This window comes from Centrocercus urophasianus, unplaced genomic scaffold, assembly GCF_019232065.1.
Source record: "Centrocercus urophasianus isolate 14NV4802_14NV808 unplaced genomic scaffold, USGS_Curo_1.0 seq_11, whole genome shotgun sequence".
Taxonomy (NCBI): domain Eukaryota; kingdom Metazoa; phylum Chordata; class Aves; order Galliformes; family Phasianidae; genus Centrocercus; species Centrocercus urophasianus.
Genome location: NW_024884253.1, coordinates 7,509,435 through 7,528,390, shown reverse-complemented (window position 1 = coordinate 7,528,390; position 18,956 = coordinate 7,509,435). Strand labels below are relative to the sequence as shown.

The 18,956-nt window shown below is 35.4% G+C and overlaps 1 protein-coding gene across 7 annotated transcripts in view; it reads left to right on the top strand.

Moving 5' to 3' along the window:
* Positions 1-18,956, top strand: part of EFR3A (EFR3 homolog A) — a 71,324-nt gene that overhangs the window by 19,609 nt on the left and 32,759 nt on the right. For 2 of the 7 annotated variants that reach the window (XM_042837815.1, XM_042837806.1), the window contains 5 exons: positions 2,220-2,296; positions 3,578-3,705; positions 4,312-4,462; positions 12,802-12,923; positions 15,888-16,037. In XM_042837815.1, coding sequence (XP_042693749.1) covers positions 2,220-2,296; positions 3,578-3,705; positions 4,312-4,462; positions 12,802-12,923; positions 15,888-16,037 — 628 coding nt within the window. Of the gene's footprint in view, positions 1-2,158; positions 2,317-3,577; positions 3,706-4,311; positions 4,463-5,416; positions 5,509-12,801; positions 12,924-15,887; positions 16,038-18,956 lie in introns of those variants that run through there. The other 5 variants (XM_042837791.1, XM_042837800.1, XM_042837824.1 and 2 more) reach the window with 4 other exon arrangements.

Below are 18,956 nucleotides of genomic sequence, written 5' to 3'. Positions count from 1 at the left end.
GAGATAGCTGTAGAAAATACTACTGTTATTGTATTAATATTTTGCTTTAACAAATAATGATCAAACTCATTTTTTACCTGGGAAATTTACCTTCTGTGAAGCAGAACACCAAGCATGAAAACGATAGTCTGAAGAGTGTCGAGTCAGGTGCTGAGCTGCATATCTAATTAATGAAACATTCAACAAAGTTAAGTCTTTTTTAGGTGGATTTTGATTGTTTACTTGAATTTCACAATACTGTGTAACATACTGGTCGCTTAATAGGTACTCCTACCTTATCATGGTTTTACTTGATTTTAGGTTGTTGCAAAACACTGGTCTTGATGGGATAAAATTGTACAGCTTTGTTGTAATATAAGTAGATTTTTAACCTCTTAATTCAGAGTTATCTATATACGTTTTCCACTGGCGTATGAAATGGCTTTGATTTTAATTACTGAATACCTACATCTTTTGAATAAATGTGGAGTTTTACATTGATTAGTCCTCTAAGAGGGGGATGTCAACAGAAATAGTGCTCAAAGTACTTGGCAGTAGTAACAAAGTAGTGCTTCACAAATAAATCCTCAGTGTTACAGTTCTTTACTGCTTGAATATGTTTTGCTTTTATAGCTTTTTGAGGCCCTAATTTGCATTCATTTTACTGATTGTACACTCATCCATGACTTGAGTGAAAAGACTAGCTAAGAGAACTTAGAGTCAAAGTCTGGCTTCAAAAACAAAGATCTATCTATTGTAATTGTTTCCAAATAAATGAATTGGAAGAATGAAATTATCAGACTCTTAGTAGTATTCGGGCTTCTGTCTAGAAAATGGTAACATCATAAAGCAGTTTGAATAGAGGGTAAATTTACTCGTGCAGAGCCTTGTAATCAAAAAGTACAGCAAAGGAAGGCTTAGGCCTGAACTTCCCAGATATTTTAGGAAGTATGGTACAAAACAGCTCTGATTTCTTAAGTAAAGAAATGCAGGTCCTGGTAGGTTTGTGTAATAGTTCTTAGCAATCTAATAATTTTGGAGATAAATTGTAAACAGCAACGTTATCCCAAAGGTAACCTTTATTCAATTGCTGTTTCGAGTTGAATGTGACTAATCTTTTGCAGATTTTACTATTCTGAGCAAATAGTTTTTGGGTACATAAGAGGCTAGCTTTTTGTGAGACGTTATTAAGGTACCTAGCTACACTGAATGCTGTAGGCAGCACGGTATGAAAGACTAGGCGTGATCTTCATGCAAACTTGGCATGTAATTAATTAGTATACTATTGGACTTGTTTCAGCTCGGTGGTTTTTGTTCACCAGAGCTGCTTTAACGTTGGTCTGAGACCTGACCAGAGAAATAGTCTGATGTTTCTACTGAAACGTTTTAAATCCAATTTGCTGAAACGCTTACATTCCTTGGGAATAAATCCTCATCCTAAAATCCTCATAAATCCTAAAGTGAATGGGACAAATATCTAGAAGCTTTTTCTCTGTATGTGTGTGTGCGTGCTGAATTTTGTTCACTTCAGATGCTATTTTTAATAGAAACTGGAATTATTCCAAGGTACTAGTAGTCCTGAATCTTAGGGGAAAAAAAAGAGAAACGCTTTCTTCGTAAGTCTCTGTTTACTAAAGTATCTTTTTAAACTAATAGAGTTACAAGCTACATTTATAGCTGTGATTGTTGATGTATGAATACGGTATCAGTGGGAGAGTAGAAATAAGGTCAAAAGAATACTTTCTGCCACTCCAGGTGACTGTCTTTTTTTCTGATGCAAAGGAAAACAGTGAAATAATGGAAGTAGAGAATCTTTTGTTGATTGTGCTTACATCAATTTATATGATTCCCTCTAAAATACAGTGACGATTTCATTGAATTCTTAAAGCAGCAAATAGAATGTGTGTTTGGTTAGGTTTTGAAATGATCATTTAGAATGAACATAAAGGAGCAAGTGAAAGTAGTCTTGGTTTTTGTACTGCTAACTTTTGAAATTCCTTGGTCTTTCCATGTATTTTTTGGAATGGCTTGATGGCAGGTGCATTTCCAATGTTTGCATATTTTTGCAATTATTGCTTTATACCAGTTTTGACTTATACGACTTATCAATCTTTTTCAACTACCTTAATTTTACTTAAGTAGCAAGCACTATCTTTTTTTTTTTTTTCTTTCTCTTAAGGTGAAATTACCAGAGTTCCTAAAATTTTGTTCTAAATTCTGGTGGCTACATCTCTCTGCAGGAGTGTGCTGCTGCTGTGCTGCTTTACGACCTCGTTACAAGCGTCTGGTAGATAACATATTTCCCGAAGATCCAAAAGTGAGTGATGACTTAAAATTGTAAGGGTTATTGAGAAGTTAATTTTTTTTGTAGGGAACACTTCAGCATTTATTTTTATTTTTGCATTTCACAGTAAATTCTGCTGTAATGCTTCGTATCTTTGACAGAGATTAGTAGAAAATTCATTTGGAGGGGAACCTCTTTAAATAGTTGACTAACTCCCTTATCAGAGCAGGGCAGTGCATACTGAAAAGAAGAAAGTATGTTTTCCTCAACTAAATGGAGATTTAATTAATGTTGGTATTCTGCCACAGAGGTAGCATTTGACTTCATAACAGTTTAGAATCATGAACACTTGTTTTGTTTGCAGATGTAAACACTTCATTTGAATAATCTCGGAGTTGTGTTAAAGCTCAATGACTATTCTCTGTTGAAATGATTTCTGAAATAACAGTTAATAATGCTTTTATCTGTACATAATCATGATTGTGCAGTGTAATGGAGTTTATTTATGGTGCTACGTTTTTTAAAATGTTTTATATCTTTTATCATGGAAAAAATGAGCAGAGCAGTCAGGATTTGTATAATGTTTGGATTATTATCTGCAGAGTACATGGGCTTTTCATTAAAATGTATTGGTAATGAGTGCTAGTTACTGCATTGATGTATGTTAATGGCTTTAAATGAAATGATTTGTGTGTATAGTAAGCACAGGAAACATGGAATCATATGGTTTTATAGCTTTATTGCAATCTCCTGACTTGATGCAAATATAGAGACCTCAAATGCCTACAGTTGTAGTTTTACAGCTGTCTGTGAACATCTCCAAGCTGGTCCATGGTGTTTCACTGAATTACAGGGCTTTGCTAAAGTATTAGAAGACTTGGTTGATAAAATATACTTACCTGCTACTGATCATGTTTAACACTTCAGCCATTTATTTGAAAAAGATAATGTTTAGAGTACTTACAGGAAAATAAAAATGAGGATGTCCATATCACAGTTCACGTTGTAACTAATATATTAATTTCTGCCTGATCTTGTTTTCACGATTAGCTTTCAGGTAGCCTGTGTTTCAGCCTTGTCCAAGACATGACACTGAAGAAGTGAAAGGTTTAAAGTAAAATCTTGTTTTTACATAACATAATTTTTGAAGTTACTGGTTTTTGGAGCTAAAGCTTTTGGCTATTTTGCTTGGAAGTTACATATTTTGTAATCTGAGTCAGATCTTTTACTCTGAGTAGCCAAAATGAAAGCACTTTAAAAGCTTCATAATTTCTGTAGATGTAATTATTTTTATTTGTTATTTTGTGTTCTTAGGATGGACTTGTTAAAGCTGACATGGAGAAGCTGACTTTCTATGCTGTTTCTGCACCAGAAAAGCTGGATCGAATTGGTGCTTACCTGGCAGAGAGATTGAGCCGAGATGTTGTCAGACATCGATATGGGTAAGGAAGTAAGTCACAACATTAAAAACAGATGCTAACAGGTAGCTGAACATAGGGTCAAATCAAAGATGATGAGTTTAGAAGATAAGGTGTAGTCAGAAGGAGAAAATTATAAGTAATATGAATATGATGTCCAAAAATATTGCATGCAAGAATTGGAAGAGAAGCGAAATATCCATCAGAGGCCATTGTCTTTGGTGTAAGTGATGTCAAAAGATATTTTTATAACTTTGTAGAATGGAAAAATGGCAACTTGCTAGGATAATTAATTATACTCATTTTCATTTAATTAGAATGTGCTCTCACTGTGCAGAATTGTGGATAATTTGATGGCTTTCCTTTAGTGGGATTTGGATTGGGAAAATGTAGAATAGAAAGTTGGGGTCTATAGTTGAAAACGAAATGTTCTGAATAGAACTGTTATTACTGTATTTATTCCTTTGAAAAATCCTGTTTGACGCAATATAGAAATTACCAATTTCTTCTTCTTTAGATCCTGTGAAAGATGTACCTTCATCCTTTCTTTTCTAATTTTTTTCATAGTGAAGACTTAATGATAAATGTTGCACATGCGTTTATGTTAGTTTCTCCACAATTAATTTTCAGATATGTTTTAATTGCCATGGAGGCATTGGACCAACTTCTAATGGCTTGCCATTCTCAAAGCATAAAGCCGTTTGTGGAAAGCTTTCTTCATATGGTGGCCAAGCTTCTGGAATCAGGTGAACCAAAGCTGCAAGTTCTTGGAACTAATTCTGTGAGTAAACTTGGATGCTAACTTAAACTAAGTTTTTGCTTATTTGTTAAGGCAAAATAGTTTCAGAATTGACAAAGTATCTGTCAGCTACATGAACTGAGAAGGTTCTGTGTGTGGTGAGATACACTGTTTGGGCACAGAACATTTACCAGCTAGAGGCAGAAAAACCTGTTTCAAACTCTTTTGATGGTTGGGCTCATCCTCTGCAGAAATAACTTCTGGAAGGAATAGGAAAGCTGTTTTGTGGATTCTTATTTTGAGTCTTTGACAGACCTAAAGACATTGTGTAGATAAGGCAATGTTTTATTTCTTTCAAGCAATAAGAGAAGTGATGTGAGAAAGAGGAAATAAGTTCCTTTTTCATGTAATCTAATGTAAAGTAACTTAGATTTAAATCTTGATTCTTCTTGAACTGCTGCAGAAAAAACAGACCTTGCATTTAATGTAGGTTGTTGTTGCTAGCTGTGAGGAATGTTCTTTGTGGATTCTGTAAAATTGTTGGACTTTGCCGTGGGCATGATTCCTAGCTCATGGAACTAAATGAAGTTGTACTTCAGGGAGGCAAGAAGGTCTATTAGAGTGATATGACTCTGGTGTAGAATTTCCTCCTAGATTTGAACACAAAGGATTCTTGCTGTGACAAAGGGGAGAAGCTTCCCCTTGTACCTCAGACCACCAGGACAGTTTTACTGACAGGAAATGTGTTTACACTATATATATGTATATATACACACTTACATATGAGTGTGCATGTATACATACATAATACATACATGATAAAAGAGTCCATCTCCTGTGGCAGAGTTTATCAGGGATTTTAGAGACAGGACAAGAGCTAACAGTTTTAAACTTAAAGAAGGTAGAATTAGATCAAGTATAAGCAAGAAAGTCTTTACTTATAGGAACCTGTTGCCCTGAGAAGCTGTGGATGCCCCACCCCTGGGATTGTTCAAGGATTGGAGGGGATCTTGAGCCTGACAAAGCTGATCTGATGGGAAGGTGTCTCTGCCATAAGGCCCTTTTAACTCAAAGTATTCTGTTTCTCTGTATGTATCTTCTTTAATACCTTTGAGGTCTACTTCCCTGTTTTTTTTTTGTTTTTTTTTTAATTGTAAAAGCAGTGCCTTGGCATGGTCCCTTATAGAATTAGAAAAAAGCTTTGGAACTTATTTTCACAGCTGCCAAATGGAAGATGTATATCACTGTCCGGTTGTTTAAAATCCTTACTGATAAACAGCTACTGTAAACCTCCACTTTGGTATACAAGGCACACATCTCTTCCAAATGAATATTGAACAGAAGTTCACATTACGGTCATCTGTTTGATATCGCTGTCTATTCCTAATGAGGCATTTTATGAGCAAAATGGGTCAATAGATTTCCTAAATTAGGAAATATTTCTTGTTTTTCTGTCTTGAAACTTGGTAACCAAAAATGAGATGTTAAATTCTGTTAGGAGAGTGAATATGTGGATCTTCAACAGTATTCCAAAGGCTAGTTTTAGTCTATTATGCTAATTTCTCTAGATGCCCCATATAGTCAATAGAGAGAAAAGTCAATTTGTGTTAACTCTAGACGAGAAAACTCTATATTGGCAATGAAATTGTCTTTTACTGAGGACATTGGCCTACTAGGATCTTAAATAAATTTGATGTCAGGCACGGAGAGGGTTTATAATCCCATTTATCCTTTTATAGCTTTTTTTTTCCTCCCAAATAAAATATAGATGGTGAAGTATAACTGAATTATCCTTTATGTGCTTCAATTATTCTATTGTACCACTTTGAAGGGGAAACTGGTACTATCTGAAATAGCTATGAGTAAAACATAAATTGGGGAAAAGTCAGTATTTGGGAAAATTTCTGTATTTTTTGTTGTTGTTGCTGTTGAAAATGATTTTCACATTAGCTTCTGCTTATAATCACAGTCATATTCTCTATCTTTGTAAGAATATGATGATTATTTTCCATTCCAAAGATGACTTACAAAGATTCACAGGAATATAAAGGCACTTATGACTTTCAAGTAAGAGTCAGCTGTCTTAATTGTTGAATGTTTTTTCTCAGCCTCCCAAACAGACTTTGCTTCAAATTAAAAAACAGAAAAAACAAAAAAAAAAAAAACAAAAAAAAAGCCAGACTTATTTACTGAAAGACTTCTTGAAGTTTGAAGTCTTGGAAACACCTGAAAGCTGCTGATGGTGCCTTCAAGGTTTTTCCGTAACTTGTAAATCTTAGGTTCTTGGAGGCAGAAATTTTTCAGTTTGGTGCTCCATGGAGGGATCCTTAGCTGTCGTTCCCACTCCTCTGTATGAAACACTGCTCATCACACCAGGACTCTGTGTGTACTACACTGACGAGTTATGGGGATGTGGTTTAGGGGCATGGTGGTGATGAATTGATGGTTGGACTAGATGATCTTAGAGATCCCTTCCAACTTCAGTGATCCTATGTCTTACCAAAAAAGCCCACAGAGTTTGTATTCAGCTCTTTGACTTTTAAAACTATTATTTTTTAAATTATTATTATTTATTTACATTTAAAAATCAAAGCTGAAGAATACTATTCTGGAAAAACAACTGTTTTGATTTTTTTATTTATGTATTTCTTGTGCCTGCCTTTCAAATTAGTGAATAGTTTTCTGATTTTTTACATTGCATTTGTAAGCAATTTCTTATTAGAAATTCTTTCTTACTGCATTTGTAAGTAATTTCTTCCTAGAAATTTTTTAATAATATAACTGTAAACCTGCTTACACAGATATTTGAGAGCAGGTGGAATTGAATAGTGAACTGTTTCATTTTTGGAGTAGAAGAGGTTTCAAATTGGCAGTATCTGTAAAATACAGAAAGTCTGTTTCTGTCATGGTAGATATTTTTATTAACCGTGTGCTAAGACAGCATATGCTGGTGGGGAAAAAAATGTGGTAAGAAAAACTTTGCCTAAGTAATATAGAATCTGAAAGCTGATTGTAGTAAATTCATTGTTCGGAAATTTATTGAAGTGCTTAATTTCTCTCTTGTTACCGAAATTCTGTAAATAGGCTTAAAAAATTATGTAGAATATTTGTATCTCCCTTTGTACAAATAATTAAATGTGTTGTTAGATCCATGGTTGTTATACTATTAGAGTTAATTCTATTTGTCTGCTCTTCTTAACCAGGAAGAATAAGCATCTCCAAACTTCCTGAGAGGAGGTTGTGGCAAGGTGGGGGTTGGCCTCTCCTCCCATGTAACTATCGATAGTTAAAGGGAATGGCCTCAAGTTGCACCAGGGGAGGTTCAGGTTGGATATTAGGAAAGAATTCTTCTCAGAAGGAGTGTTCAGGCACTGGAGTGGGCTGCCCAGGAAGGTGGTTGAGTCACCGTCCCTGGAGGTATTCAAGAAACATTTAAGTGTTGTATGAAGGAACATGAATTAGTGGGGAAATATTTGGTGACAGATGAACAGTCAGACTGAATGATCGTGGAGGTCTTTTCCAACTTTAGTTCTGTGATTTTGTGTAAAGAAAGGTAGAAGAAATTTTTTACTTAGAATGGTGAGGGTCAGGCTTACCACAAGCTGCCCAGAGGAGCTGTAGATGCCCAATCCCTGGAGATATTCAAGAGCAGGTTGCCTGGGGACCAGAGCAGCCTGATCTGCTGGGTGACAACCTGCTGATTTCTAAATCGCTAATTTCTGTTACTGAGAAAACTTTTCTTTTCATTGTTAATTGTCATTTTAGTACTGCGTTTATGAGGTTAATGGCACCCAGTGCTGCACACTGGAGCACAGGAGGTTTCTTCTGAACACCAAGAAACATTTCTATGTTGTGCAGGTAGCTGAGCACTGGCAGAAAGGCTGTGGAGTCTCCTTCTCATCCACCTCGGAGGTGTCCAAAAGGCAGCTGGACATGACCTTGGGCCCTGTGCCCTGGGTGTCTGCTTCAGGAGGGTCTAGATGGACTCAGAGGTCTCTGCTGTTCTCAACCATTCTGGAATTCTGTAGCTGTATGAATCTGGTGTTTGAACCTTGAAATGTTTGTTCTTTCTATAGTTGCTTACTGCAGTGCCTGTATACGTTCACACACTTCTTGTTATTCCTATGTGATAGTTTCCTCATAGTATAGTAGCTTTTTCTATAATTATCTATATCATCATCTCCCCACTTCAAATGAAACATGAGAAAAATTCAGGCTATCAAAGATAGAAGTTGGAAGCTCAAATATCAGAAAATACTGCTCAGATCCAGCCTACACATTTTACAGATTGTCACTTTAACATAACTTAGATTTAAATATAATGCATTTTGATTCTTCTTGAACTGCTGCAGAAAAAAACAGGCCTTCTTTAAAGACATCCAGAGGGTGTCAAAGCTTCTGTCCCAACATCTATTTTTTCTACAGATATGAAGTATTGGCTATCTCAGAGTGATAAGACAGCATAATTATACATAAGTAATTATGTCTTTGGGAGTTTAATTTCAGAACTTGCATAATTTACTCATAGGACTTGTGCAGTCTGTTGCATTGCCTCCTACGGTACTGACCTAAAACCAGGCCAGGACCAAATGATTGCACGCACACACCAGCAGTCTGTTTCTCCCTGGTAATATGATTCAACTTTCTTGACTCAATCCTGGATAAGCATTTTCTGAAAAACCTGCATTTTCTGAAAATGTTCCTGCCTTAGTGGTAGATTTATAAGGTTTTATACTACTTGAATTTTATTGATTTCAAAATTAATGGAAATAGATACTAGCAATGTAAGTACCTCATTGTACCTTCTGTATTGTGTAATGTTTGTACTGGAAAAGCTTCCAAAATGTCAGTATGCTATTGTAAGCATTTACTATGATTGACAGACATGTTTACATCTATATATATTAAAACAAAATAAGAAAGCTTACTTTAAATATATCCTAGGCAACTGCTTGAAATTTCATTTAAAAAATCGCCTTTTTAAAGTTAAACTATTTTTGTGTTTTTGTGTTTGTGTTGTGCTTGATGTTGTAAGTTTAACAGCTATAACATTTTAAGAACATCACTTTCAAGCAAGTAGGAAGTATATACTAATATGTACTGTGGAAACTTGTTCATGACAGTGCAGCTGTCACGGAGTTGACCAGATCAATCTATGTCCGTGACAGGGGCGACAGGCCTCTGCCCTCCCTCCTCCACCCCAGTCCCACAGAAATGGGAAGGAAGGAAGGGAGGAAAAGAACAGCGGCAACAATCTATGGAGGAAAACTTATTTTTCTATAATATTGGAATACAAGATAACAAAATATAATACAATTTAATTGAAATTGGGATTAATAAATCAGACAAGATGAGAGAGAGAGTTCCCGGGACCGAGTCAAACCTGAAAAGCTTGGAACGGCCAGGAAAGCACCTCCAGCACCCACTGCAAGGCAGCAAGAGAGCGCCCCCCCACCCGGAAGGGCCAGATCCCGTGACTGCTGTAATGTACAGGGATAGGAACCTGGGATTGGGCAGTGACACTTTAATGCCCCGTACACTACATGATGTGTTGATGTGGAATACTGAAACCATAAAAAAAAAAACAAGACAAAAAACAAAAACATAGAACCATGACAGCAACTCATAACAGTCTTATGACTGTTAGATTTCCTGTGACCTAAATATTTAGTCATCTGAATGCTTAGCCTTGAAATCACTTGGAAGTGCTTTATGTTTGGTGGATGAAATTATGATATATTGGAGGGAATCGTTCTCTCTTTCTGGGTATTTAACTGTGAGCATCATTTTAAGAGGCCGAGTACTTGCATCCCTGCTGTAAAACTGCATTGTGGTTTAGGAAAAATGTCCAGAGAGTGGCTAATGTTTTCATGGTCTCAATTCTTCATTAATTCTGATAAAAGAATTTCTTAGTACAAGAGGAGATGTTCCTCCTAGCAAATACTGCTATTTGAAGTCAAGTCCTCACATATTTTAGATGGTTACTGCTGATCCTGGATGCTAGAAAAGTTAATAAGCTCATGACCACATCTGTAGTATATTACTTCTGTTCGTGCGCTGATGGAAGTTTGCTGTGTGAATCAGTTGTAAACCTAAATGCTTGAATGTTTGAAGAACACTTCAGATTGTATTACTCTTTTTTCCCCCGCAAACTTAAGGATTGATTAGGTTTCGTCTTTCAAAAACAAAAACAACAAAAAACAAAAAAGCCTTCAGAATGTGTACTTGTTTTGTAATAAACAATCTGTGAAACAAAATCATGAGAAATAAATAAGACAGTAAAGCATTTTCCAGTGTACGTTGAAGGAGAAGATGGTATTTATACCTCACCCTATTGAGAAAGCAGTGTGATTGCCATTCAAAGACTGAATTCTCATCTGTGGCAGCAGAATATACAGTTCTTTTGGATTGTTTTTGTTGTTCTTGTTTTGCCATTTTGTTGTTGTTTTTTTCACTTTCTTACCACCTGACTATACAAGCTCTTCACTACAGGAAGTTATATAAAATGAACAGGTATTAGACAATTTTGCACCTTTTTCAGTAATGAATGGGAATATCGTTTTAGAAACTTTCTGAAGGTGAATTGATAGTGTGGTTGCAGTGAATAACTGTCCTAGATAAAGCAGAAAAAATAGTATTACAGAGTAGAATGCGGTATATTTTTCTCAGCAATACGCAGGTTTGTCTTTCAGCTATCTCAGACCCTCCATAAATCAGTGTACTGTAGATCATACCAAATTTGGGCTGATCTTTAAGCATGTAGGAAAGTGATAAAAATATCTACATCTTTGTAGATGCACAACAAATGTCTCAACTTTTGTTTAGCAATTGATAAGAATGCATTGTAGAGGAAAAAGTGGAGTTATCTTAATATGACATCACTGTGCTTCATGAGGCAGCATCAGCACGGTGTTAGACCTGACATCTTTTCCTTGCCCTTTTTTTCTTCTCTGTGTAGTCCATTCTAAAATTTTCAGTGGTAGAGAATCCACAGTGCCTTCAGGCAGTCTGTTCGCTTAGGTGGTTTATTTAATGTTTAGCTCAAGCAGCTTTTGCTGCACTGTAAGCTCGCTATTGCTTTTCTTACTACCACTGAACAAATAAAACATACTATTGGTTTTCTTTTCACAGCTGTCTCTTCTGTATACTGGAAGACTACTGTCTTTTTTGGCAGCTCTAGAATAGATAATTTAATACCTTTCAGTCTTTTTAACTTTCTTTTTTTTTTAAACATACAACTTGTTCATCTATAGAATAATTGAAGGACAATATCACTTAATCAGCACCTTCAGCAGTGATGCTTAAAATGGATGTGTTACTTCATCTATGGGTTTATTAATGCCAATTGGATGGCAAAACTCTTCATAGATCTCACAAATAATACATATCATAATTAATTGTTTTCTGTATCATGACTGTATAAAAGCATCAAATTTTGTTGAATACAACCCTCAGTTTCTTATCTGCATTCAATTGTATCTGATGTCTATTTGCACAGCTGCCTTAAAATGGTAGCCTCTAGTAAAACTTGAAATACTGCCTAATTCTAGAAGGGCCTCTTCAGAAACTCACTGAGTGCCGTATTGCAGTTTGATGATTTACATGTATTGGTATTTTTTTAAACCTTTCTGTCGTATGGAAAGTGTTCTTTTGACATCGTTTTTGTAGCTTCTCTGAGATTGGTGGTTTTTTTTTAGTCAACGTCACTGAAGTTAAGTTGTGACAATTGTTGCTTCATCTGGATTCACAAAATCTGTTTCCTTGTCATAGGAATAATTTAGGCTGAGTTGATCTGATTTCTAGTTGACTAATTTACGTTGATTGTTACTTGTCCCTTTGTTACTTCGTAGATGTTTGCAAATCTGGATATTTTTTGTGGCCTTTGTGAGTGAAACTTTAGATAAATGGTTCTTTGGTTGAGTGGGTTACAGTTCCATGATTGCTCCACTCCTTATTTTTTCTTCTTTTTTTACCTATTGTGAAAATAAACAGAATTGACAGAATTCCTTCACGTTTGTTTCCTTTGAACTCGGTTGCTGCTTTGCCAGCCAGTGGCAGTCTACCATGGGATTTCTTAGATTGCGTGACTTAAAGACATTTGCTATTGAGATGTTTCCATATTGCATAATATGTAATTTAATTCAGTTTCATCATTTAGTAATGATCGAAATGACCTAAATAATCTAAATGAAGTTCTGGCGGAAATTCTTTAAAAAGAAAAGCTCTCAGTTTGATTTTCTGCTACGAAGTTAGGTGTTTAAACATTGTGATATTATTTAAAAATCTGGATTCCATTTTAATGCGCTGTTTCGTATTATTCTTAAATGAAGCTTAGTATTCCTTGGTATCAAAAACTTCTTTTAATATATTTCATTTTCCAGTTTGTCAAATTTGCCAACATTGAGGAAGACACACCTTCATATCACAGACGCTATGACTTCTTTGTATCTCGGTTCAGTGCCATGTGTCATTCATGTGACCATGATCCAGAAACACAAACTGAGTAAGTGCTGTTCCTTATGTATTGCAAAGAATTGTCTGTAAAGTTTTTATTATCGTATGTAGTAGAATCATTCATTCCATGGGGAAAAAAATGAAATTGACTTCTTAAGTGGTACCAAATATTAAAAATCTTAGATAGTTTGGACTCATAGAATATTCAGGTGAAATTTTAACTCATTGATGACTGCTGAATTGCACTGATTCTCTCCAGAAGGTCAGCACTTATTACTTCAAATGTGTGCAAGTTGCATAACTCATTTGAGAAATCAGTGGGGCTACCTACATGAATAGAAAAGCATATTTTGAGTTATTTGAGAATTATTCTTTAAAATTGAATTTTATTAGATGTCTGTCATATGATACTGTGTGAAACTGAAATGCCTTTGTGAAAAATTTGATATGAATTCAACATTATGTAAGCACCACAGTGTTTTTAACTTTAGCTCCCCCTAGTGCTTTTTTTCTTTATGTGAACCGTTCATCAATATTTAACTGTATAATTTTCATCACTGTTGCACTCATTTATTTCCATGCATTACATTATTCAACCAACTATGATAAGTCCATATACTTATTCAGGGAGTTTAGTGACAGAACAAAGGACAAGAGTAGTCCTTTGAGACAGAGGAGTAGACAAAAGTGTAGGTTTAGGTTAGGCTTAAGCAAGCGGATCTTTCAATGAGGATGATGAAGCAGTGGAACAGATTGCCCAGAACAGCTGGTTGTGCTCCTTATCTGGCCATTCAAGGCCAGACTGGATGTGACTTTGAGCAGCCTGACCGAGTGGGTGGCAGCCCTGCCCATGGCAGGGGGTGTTGGAGCTAGACAGTCGTTAAGGTCCCTTCCAACACAAACCGTTCTGTGATTCTTAAGCAAGTGTTGCTGGTGAAGCTGGTGTATTGTGCAACTACCTTATAACAATATTTTTCTTTCAGTGTGTTTATTTACCTGAAGCTGATGGTTGCAAAGTACTATATTCATAAACGCTTTAATGAGTTTTGTGATTTTTTTTTTAAAAAAAAGGTTTAGAGTAAGGAAAAGAAGTATTAAAGTACTTAACATAAAACATTCTGAAACAGGTTAAGATATGGAGCACAGATTGAGTTATTTTATTTTATTTATTTTTTTTTTAGTATTTCTTCTACCTTCGTTTCCCCTCATAAAAGAGAGAATTTCAGTAATGATCACGAGCATAAAATGCATTGAGAGTGTAATTCTGATTTATTTGTCAGGTATTATCTGCTGCTCAGAATGATACTCCAGAGTAACATACGTCAAAGGAGTGGTTATTATTGGAGTAAAATAGCCCTGTTAAGTGTTCAGATTTGCACATTATCAGTCTACATTGTTACATGTGCTTCAGTTTGCAATGTTGTTGTACCCTTTAGGGAGGAATTTCATCCTAGTGACCTAAGACTGCACACACCCTTGATTTAAATGCTTTAATATCTTATTAAACCTTTCCTTTATGGGTCGAATTTGATGCTGCAAGCCATCAAACGTTACATCTTCTTTTTCTAGACCTCCTTGTAAAACAGAAGGGACATGAAATTAGTGCTACTAATGCTCTAATACACAGAAGTATATATATACTATGGGAGTGAAAGTGTTTTTACTTAGAATAACCAGATTTGTAGCAATATAACTTCTTCACATCTTTGTAGACAGTTTGAATGCATTTCTTTTGAAATAGAAATTTAAAACAAGTCCTCTTCCTTTGAGAAAAAAATCATTCTTGGAGCTGTCATATTAAATTTGCTGTAAGTACAGGGGTAGCAGATGACCCTTGATTCCAGATAACAATTCTAAATGCAGATATCACAAGTAGCTAGTGCATTTGATAGAGCCTAGAGCATAATTCACCTTATCCTAAAATGGGCATGTGTAGCTGCAGTTTGCCTGTGTAGCTTGAGGTTCCATTGAACTTACTGACTTGAACGTGAATGGGAGTTTGAATAAAATCTACATTTATGGTCAAACAATGGAGATTTCTGAGCTTGAGAGCAAATCTCACCTCGTAAGTGACATTTCCCTTTCAACAGGAAGCCTGCAGAAAATCCAGGTTATTTGTAGGTGACAGCAGTTGCCTGTGAAAAGTCTTTCAGTGATGGGATTTTGGAAATTCTCTGTCTTAAATGGCAATTTTAGATTCTTAATATTGAAAATTTAATATCTGAAAACTTCACTGTGGTTGTACTGGAGGATCAGACAGTGCTTTGATCATTGTTTGCGTATCCCTCTCCTCAGATTTATATAAAAACACTATTGAAGTTGTACTTACACATCTAAAATGACTAGATAACTGCTGTTGGATTCTGTTTGAATGCATGTAGCTTCATTCAGAAATAGTTTTAAAAGAGAGGGCTGCATTGTTAGACATTTATAACTTGATATCTGAAAAATAAAAGAGCACTGAGTTGCTGTACATTTCATTGTACATGTTCTTTTTGTTAAAAATAATGAAAGTATCTAATAGCTTGACTAAATCTTTTCTAAAACTGGTATTAAATTTTCTTTTGTTGTTTATCAGCCACAATTAATTTAGCTAAAAGAGTTTTAGAACAAAAGCGGTGGCTCCTTTGGTGTATCAGGCTTAATTTGACAGAAGTACCTTTTGTGTGCTTTCCATGGTGTTCATCTTCCACAAATCTTTAAAGACTTACTGTTAATCCACAGCCTTCACTACAGTTTTTAAAGACTTAATTGTGTTATTGTGGTAGCTGTTGCAGCAGCTGAGCTGTGCTAGTTTCACAATGTTTTTCTGCGGTGGAGTAGGTTAAGTTTGCCACTGATGGATACTAAACTCCACAGAGCTTATCAAGATTTTACCCAGTAATTTCCAAATTACTGTTTTTGAGAACCCGATGAAATTCCACACTACGTAATTGCTCCTGTGTAATACATAGACAGCACTGCTAAGTGCTGTGTTTCTCCTATTTCATAATTCCATTTCTTCTTTCCTTAGGATCCGGATTGCTGGAATCAGAGGCATTCAGGGAGTGGTTCGTAAAGCAGTTAATGATGAACTTCGAGCAACTATTTGGGAACCTCAGCACATGGATAAGATAGTACCATCATTACTGTTTAATATGCAGAAGATAGAGGATGTTGACAGGTATTTTTATTCCTGACTACTAGTAAGTTTTAGTTTTTATGATACTGATCTTTTTCTTACTGGTGGAAATCAGTAGTTTATTAGCCAAATGTTCTTGAAATAGAACAGCTTTACCTACCTGCTGCTAATACTTTTGTCTTTTCGACCACCTGCATTTCACTTGTTCACTGTTCAAGAAGTTGTATATCCATGTTTACTCCTCAATTCTAATTCTGTTTTTGTAGTATGTCAGATGCAGTGATTGCTAAGCAGAAGTTTGTAGGTAACTCAGATTTCACTAGTTATATTTGTTAAAAGTTGAGGGTTCAATTCCTGCTTAGTCATCGGAGCAATTCTCTGTCCTGTCTGCAGCAGTTCTTAAAGAAAAGAGAAAATTTCTACTCTTTTTGCCCTGAATAGCTTCCAGCCATATTTACGTGCCAATTTGGCATTCAGAAAAGATCTATGCAATTACTGATGTTGAGAATATGCCATTTACCTTAGAAATGTCACTTCTTTTTGGTCCGTGTATATATTCATGTCTTAACACTATGCAGGTGTAGAAAATGGTTATTGATAGCGATAGCACTGTAAAACTTAAGCTTATGAAAACCTACTTCAGCTGTGTGAAAAAGCTTAAATGTTTGCATCACATGCAGCCCTAGCTGCTTCGAAACTTGCCTGGTAGGCTCAGCAGGCATCCAGTAACAACATGCTTTTTATGCTTTTGTGTGACACTCAGCTTTCACAATCATTCAGTTTTCTCTTTTTTTCTTTTCATACCTCAGCTTTACTTCTTTTATTCCTAACTATTAGTACCTGGCTCTTCTATTAAGTAAATTTTCAAACTAAATGGCTGAAATTTGTTGTCTATCTATGCATGCTTTATGTATTTACTGCTTATCATTAGCAGCTCACCAAGTACACACAGAAATATCCACTTGGATTTTAAATCTGAATGAGAGCCAAAGGTTTCTGAACCTGCTCTTTGAGAATGTTTTAGCCTTTGCTTGCTCTCACAGTGTTTCTAGATGTTCTTTCCTTAATTACCCCTTACAGTGCCCCCAAGCATATATTTGCCTTTATGCAGCCAAGTTAACTACTGACTGAAGGAGGGTTTGGATCGGCTGCATAAAGCAGATCAGTTTATATCTGCTACAGGACTCATTTTTTATCATTTGTCGAGCAATGCAGCGTTGGTGGAAGAAAAACAAATCTGTCATAAAGCAACTGTTAATTAAATATCTGAACTGGCTTCTTCAAACCTTTTCCTATAATGCATATTCAGTAGAAGAAAAGACTCATGAATTTCCATGTGACAAACAGGGGCCTTATGATGCACATATGATAGAAAAGCTGAAAACAATATTTATAAATTGTTGATCTTCTGGCCTTAAATGATGTTAGAGAATGTCCTATTTTGTTTTATATGAAACTTCATATTTTGTGGAGAACAAATAGAGGCTTCGTGAAGAGTAGGAGTAAGAAACATCTGTTTTGGCAGATGGAATGAAAGCGTTGTGAGGAAGCAGAAATTCTAGAAAATATCCCTATCTGAAGTCCATAGAAAATAATTGTGGCAATGCTGAGGCAAACATATGTAAGCTTTACCTTGAAGAGCAGCATAATTTATGTTTGTGTAACCTTCAGAGCTTAACTCCTGAATTCAAATCAGAAGATATAGTTATTGGAGTTGAGGATTAAAAATTTACACTTTTTTTTTTTTTTTTTTTTAAGATAATTGTAATTGTGGCTCATTTCTTCCATGTGTCTGAATAGGTGACTCTCAAATAAATTTGCCTGCGTAACGTATAAAAACTACTGGGTTTTTTAAGTTGTACTATGCTACAATTGCTGTACATACTTTCAGTATATTATAAACCCGAGAGATTCTTCCCTCCCTTTAAAGATTTTCTAGAAGATTCAGAACAAGGGGAAGGTATGTATCAAATAGAAAATTTAAAGGTTATTTTCAGTTATTTTATAAATTATCATTCAAGGTAACTGTAAAATTGGAAGTGTCAACCTTATTTAAGGCAAATAGTACTAATACTTCTTAGAGACTTAAGTTTGAATATATCCGTAATGTTCATATAACTTCTGCAGTTTCTTCCTGTAACCTCTTCTGAGCAAGAATCCAAGCAGTACTTCTCAGTTTATAACTTATTTTTATTGTGTTTTGAGTAGAATTCTTCCAGGTATATCAACTGTGTGTGTTCTTCGCCTTGTTCTCTTACCCCATCCCACTCCTCTCTGTAAAACTATTGTCTAGTAAGTCTGTGTCAAAACATTAACAAGAATGATTCTCCTACACAGTCATTTGTGTCTTTGCTCTGAGGAGGATGACTGTATGACTATACCAGAGCAGGAAATAAAGAAAAAAAAAAGAAAAAAAAAAAGAGAGGCAATCAAGGTGCTCAGCAGCTCGATAAAGCTGCAGGTTACTGGTATTCTAATCATTGTGCTTTTATAAAACTACTTCTCATTACTTACCTAACAGGGTGCCTGGGACTTTATTACTACTAAAATCCAACATGCTAGCAACACTTACGGCTTTCTGAAAGTCTGATGTTAGCAGAAGCTACAAGGTTTTTTATATTATGTCTCTTAAATCTCAGTAATCCTGAAATACTAGAAGATTTTTTCTATTAGAGTATCTGTAGAGTACATAGATATTATGAGCTCATTTGACTCGTGGCATTTCTGTATTCAACCTCTTTCAGTGCTATAAAGCTGTGATTTTACTACGCTGAAGATTTAACACTACATATGTTGATACCTAATGCTTAATGAATGTTGCTTTGAGCATTTATTATACAAGCTTGCACTGCAAAACAGAACTGTAAAGAATTTAGCATATTGATTTCTGCACTCTTAAATCTCTTACTGCATATGTATGGGAACTGCTGAGTCACGGCCTGAACCTCTGATTAATCAGCT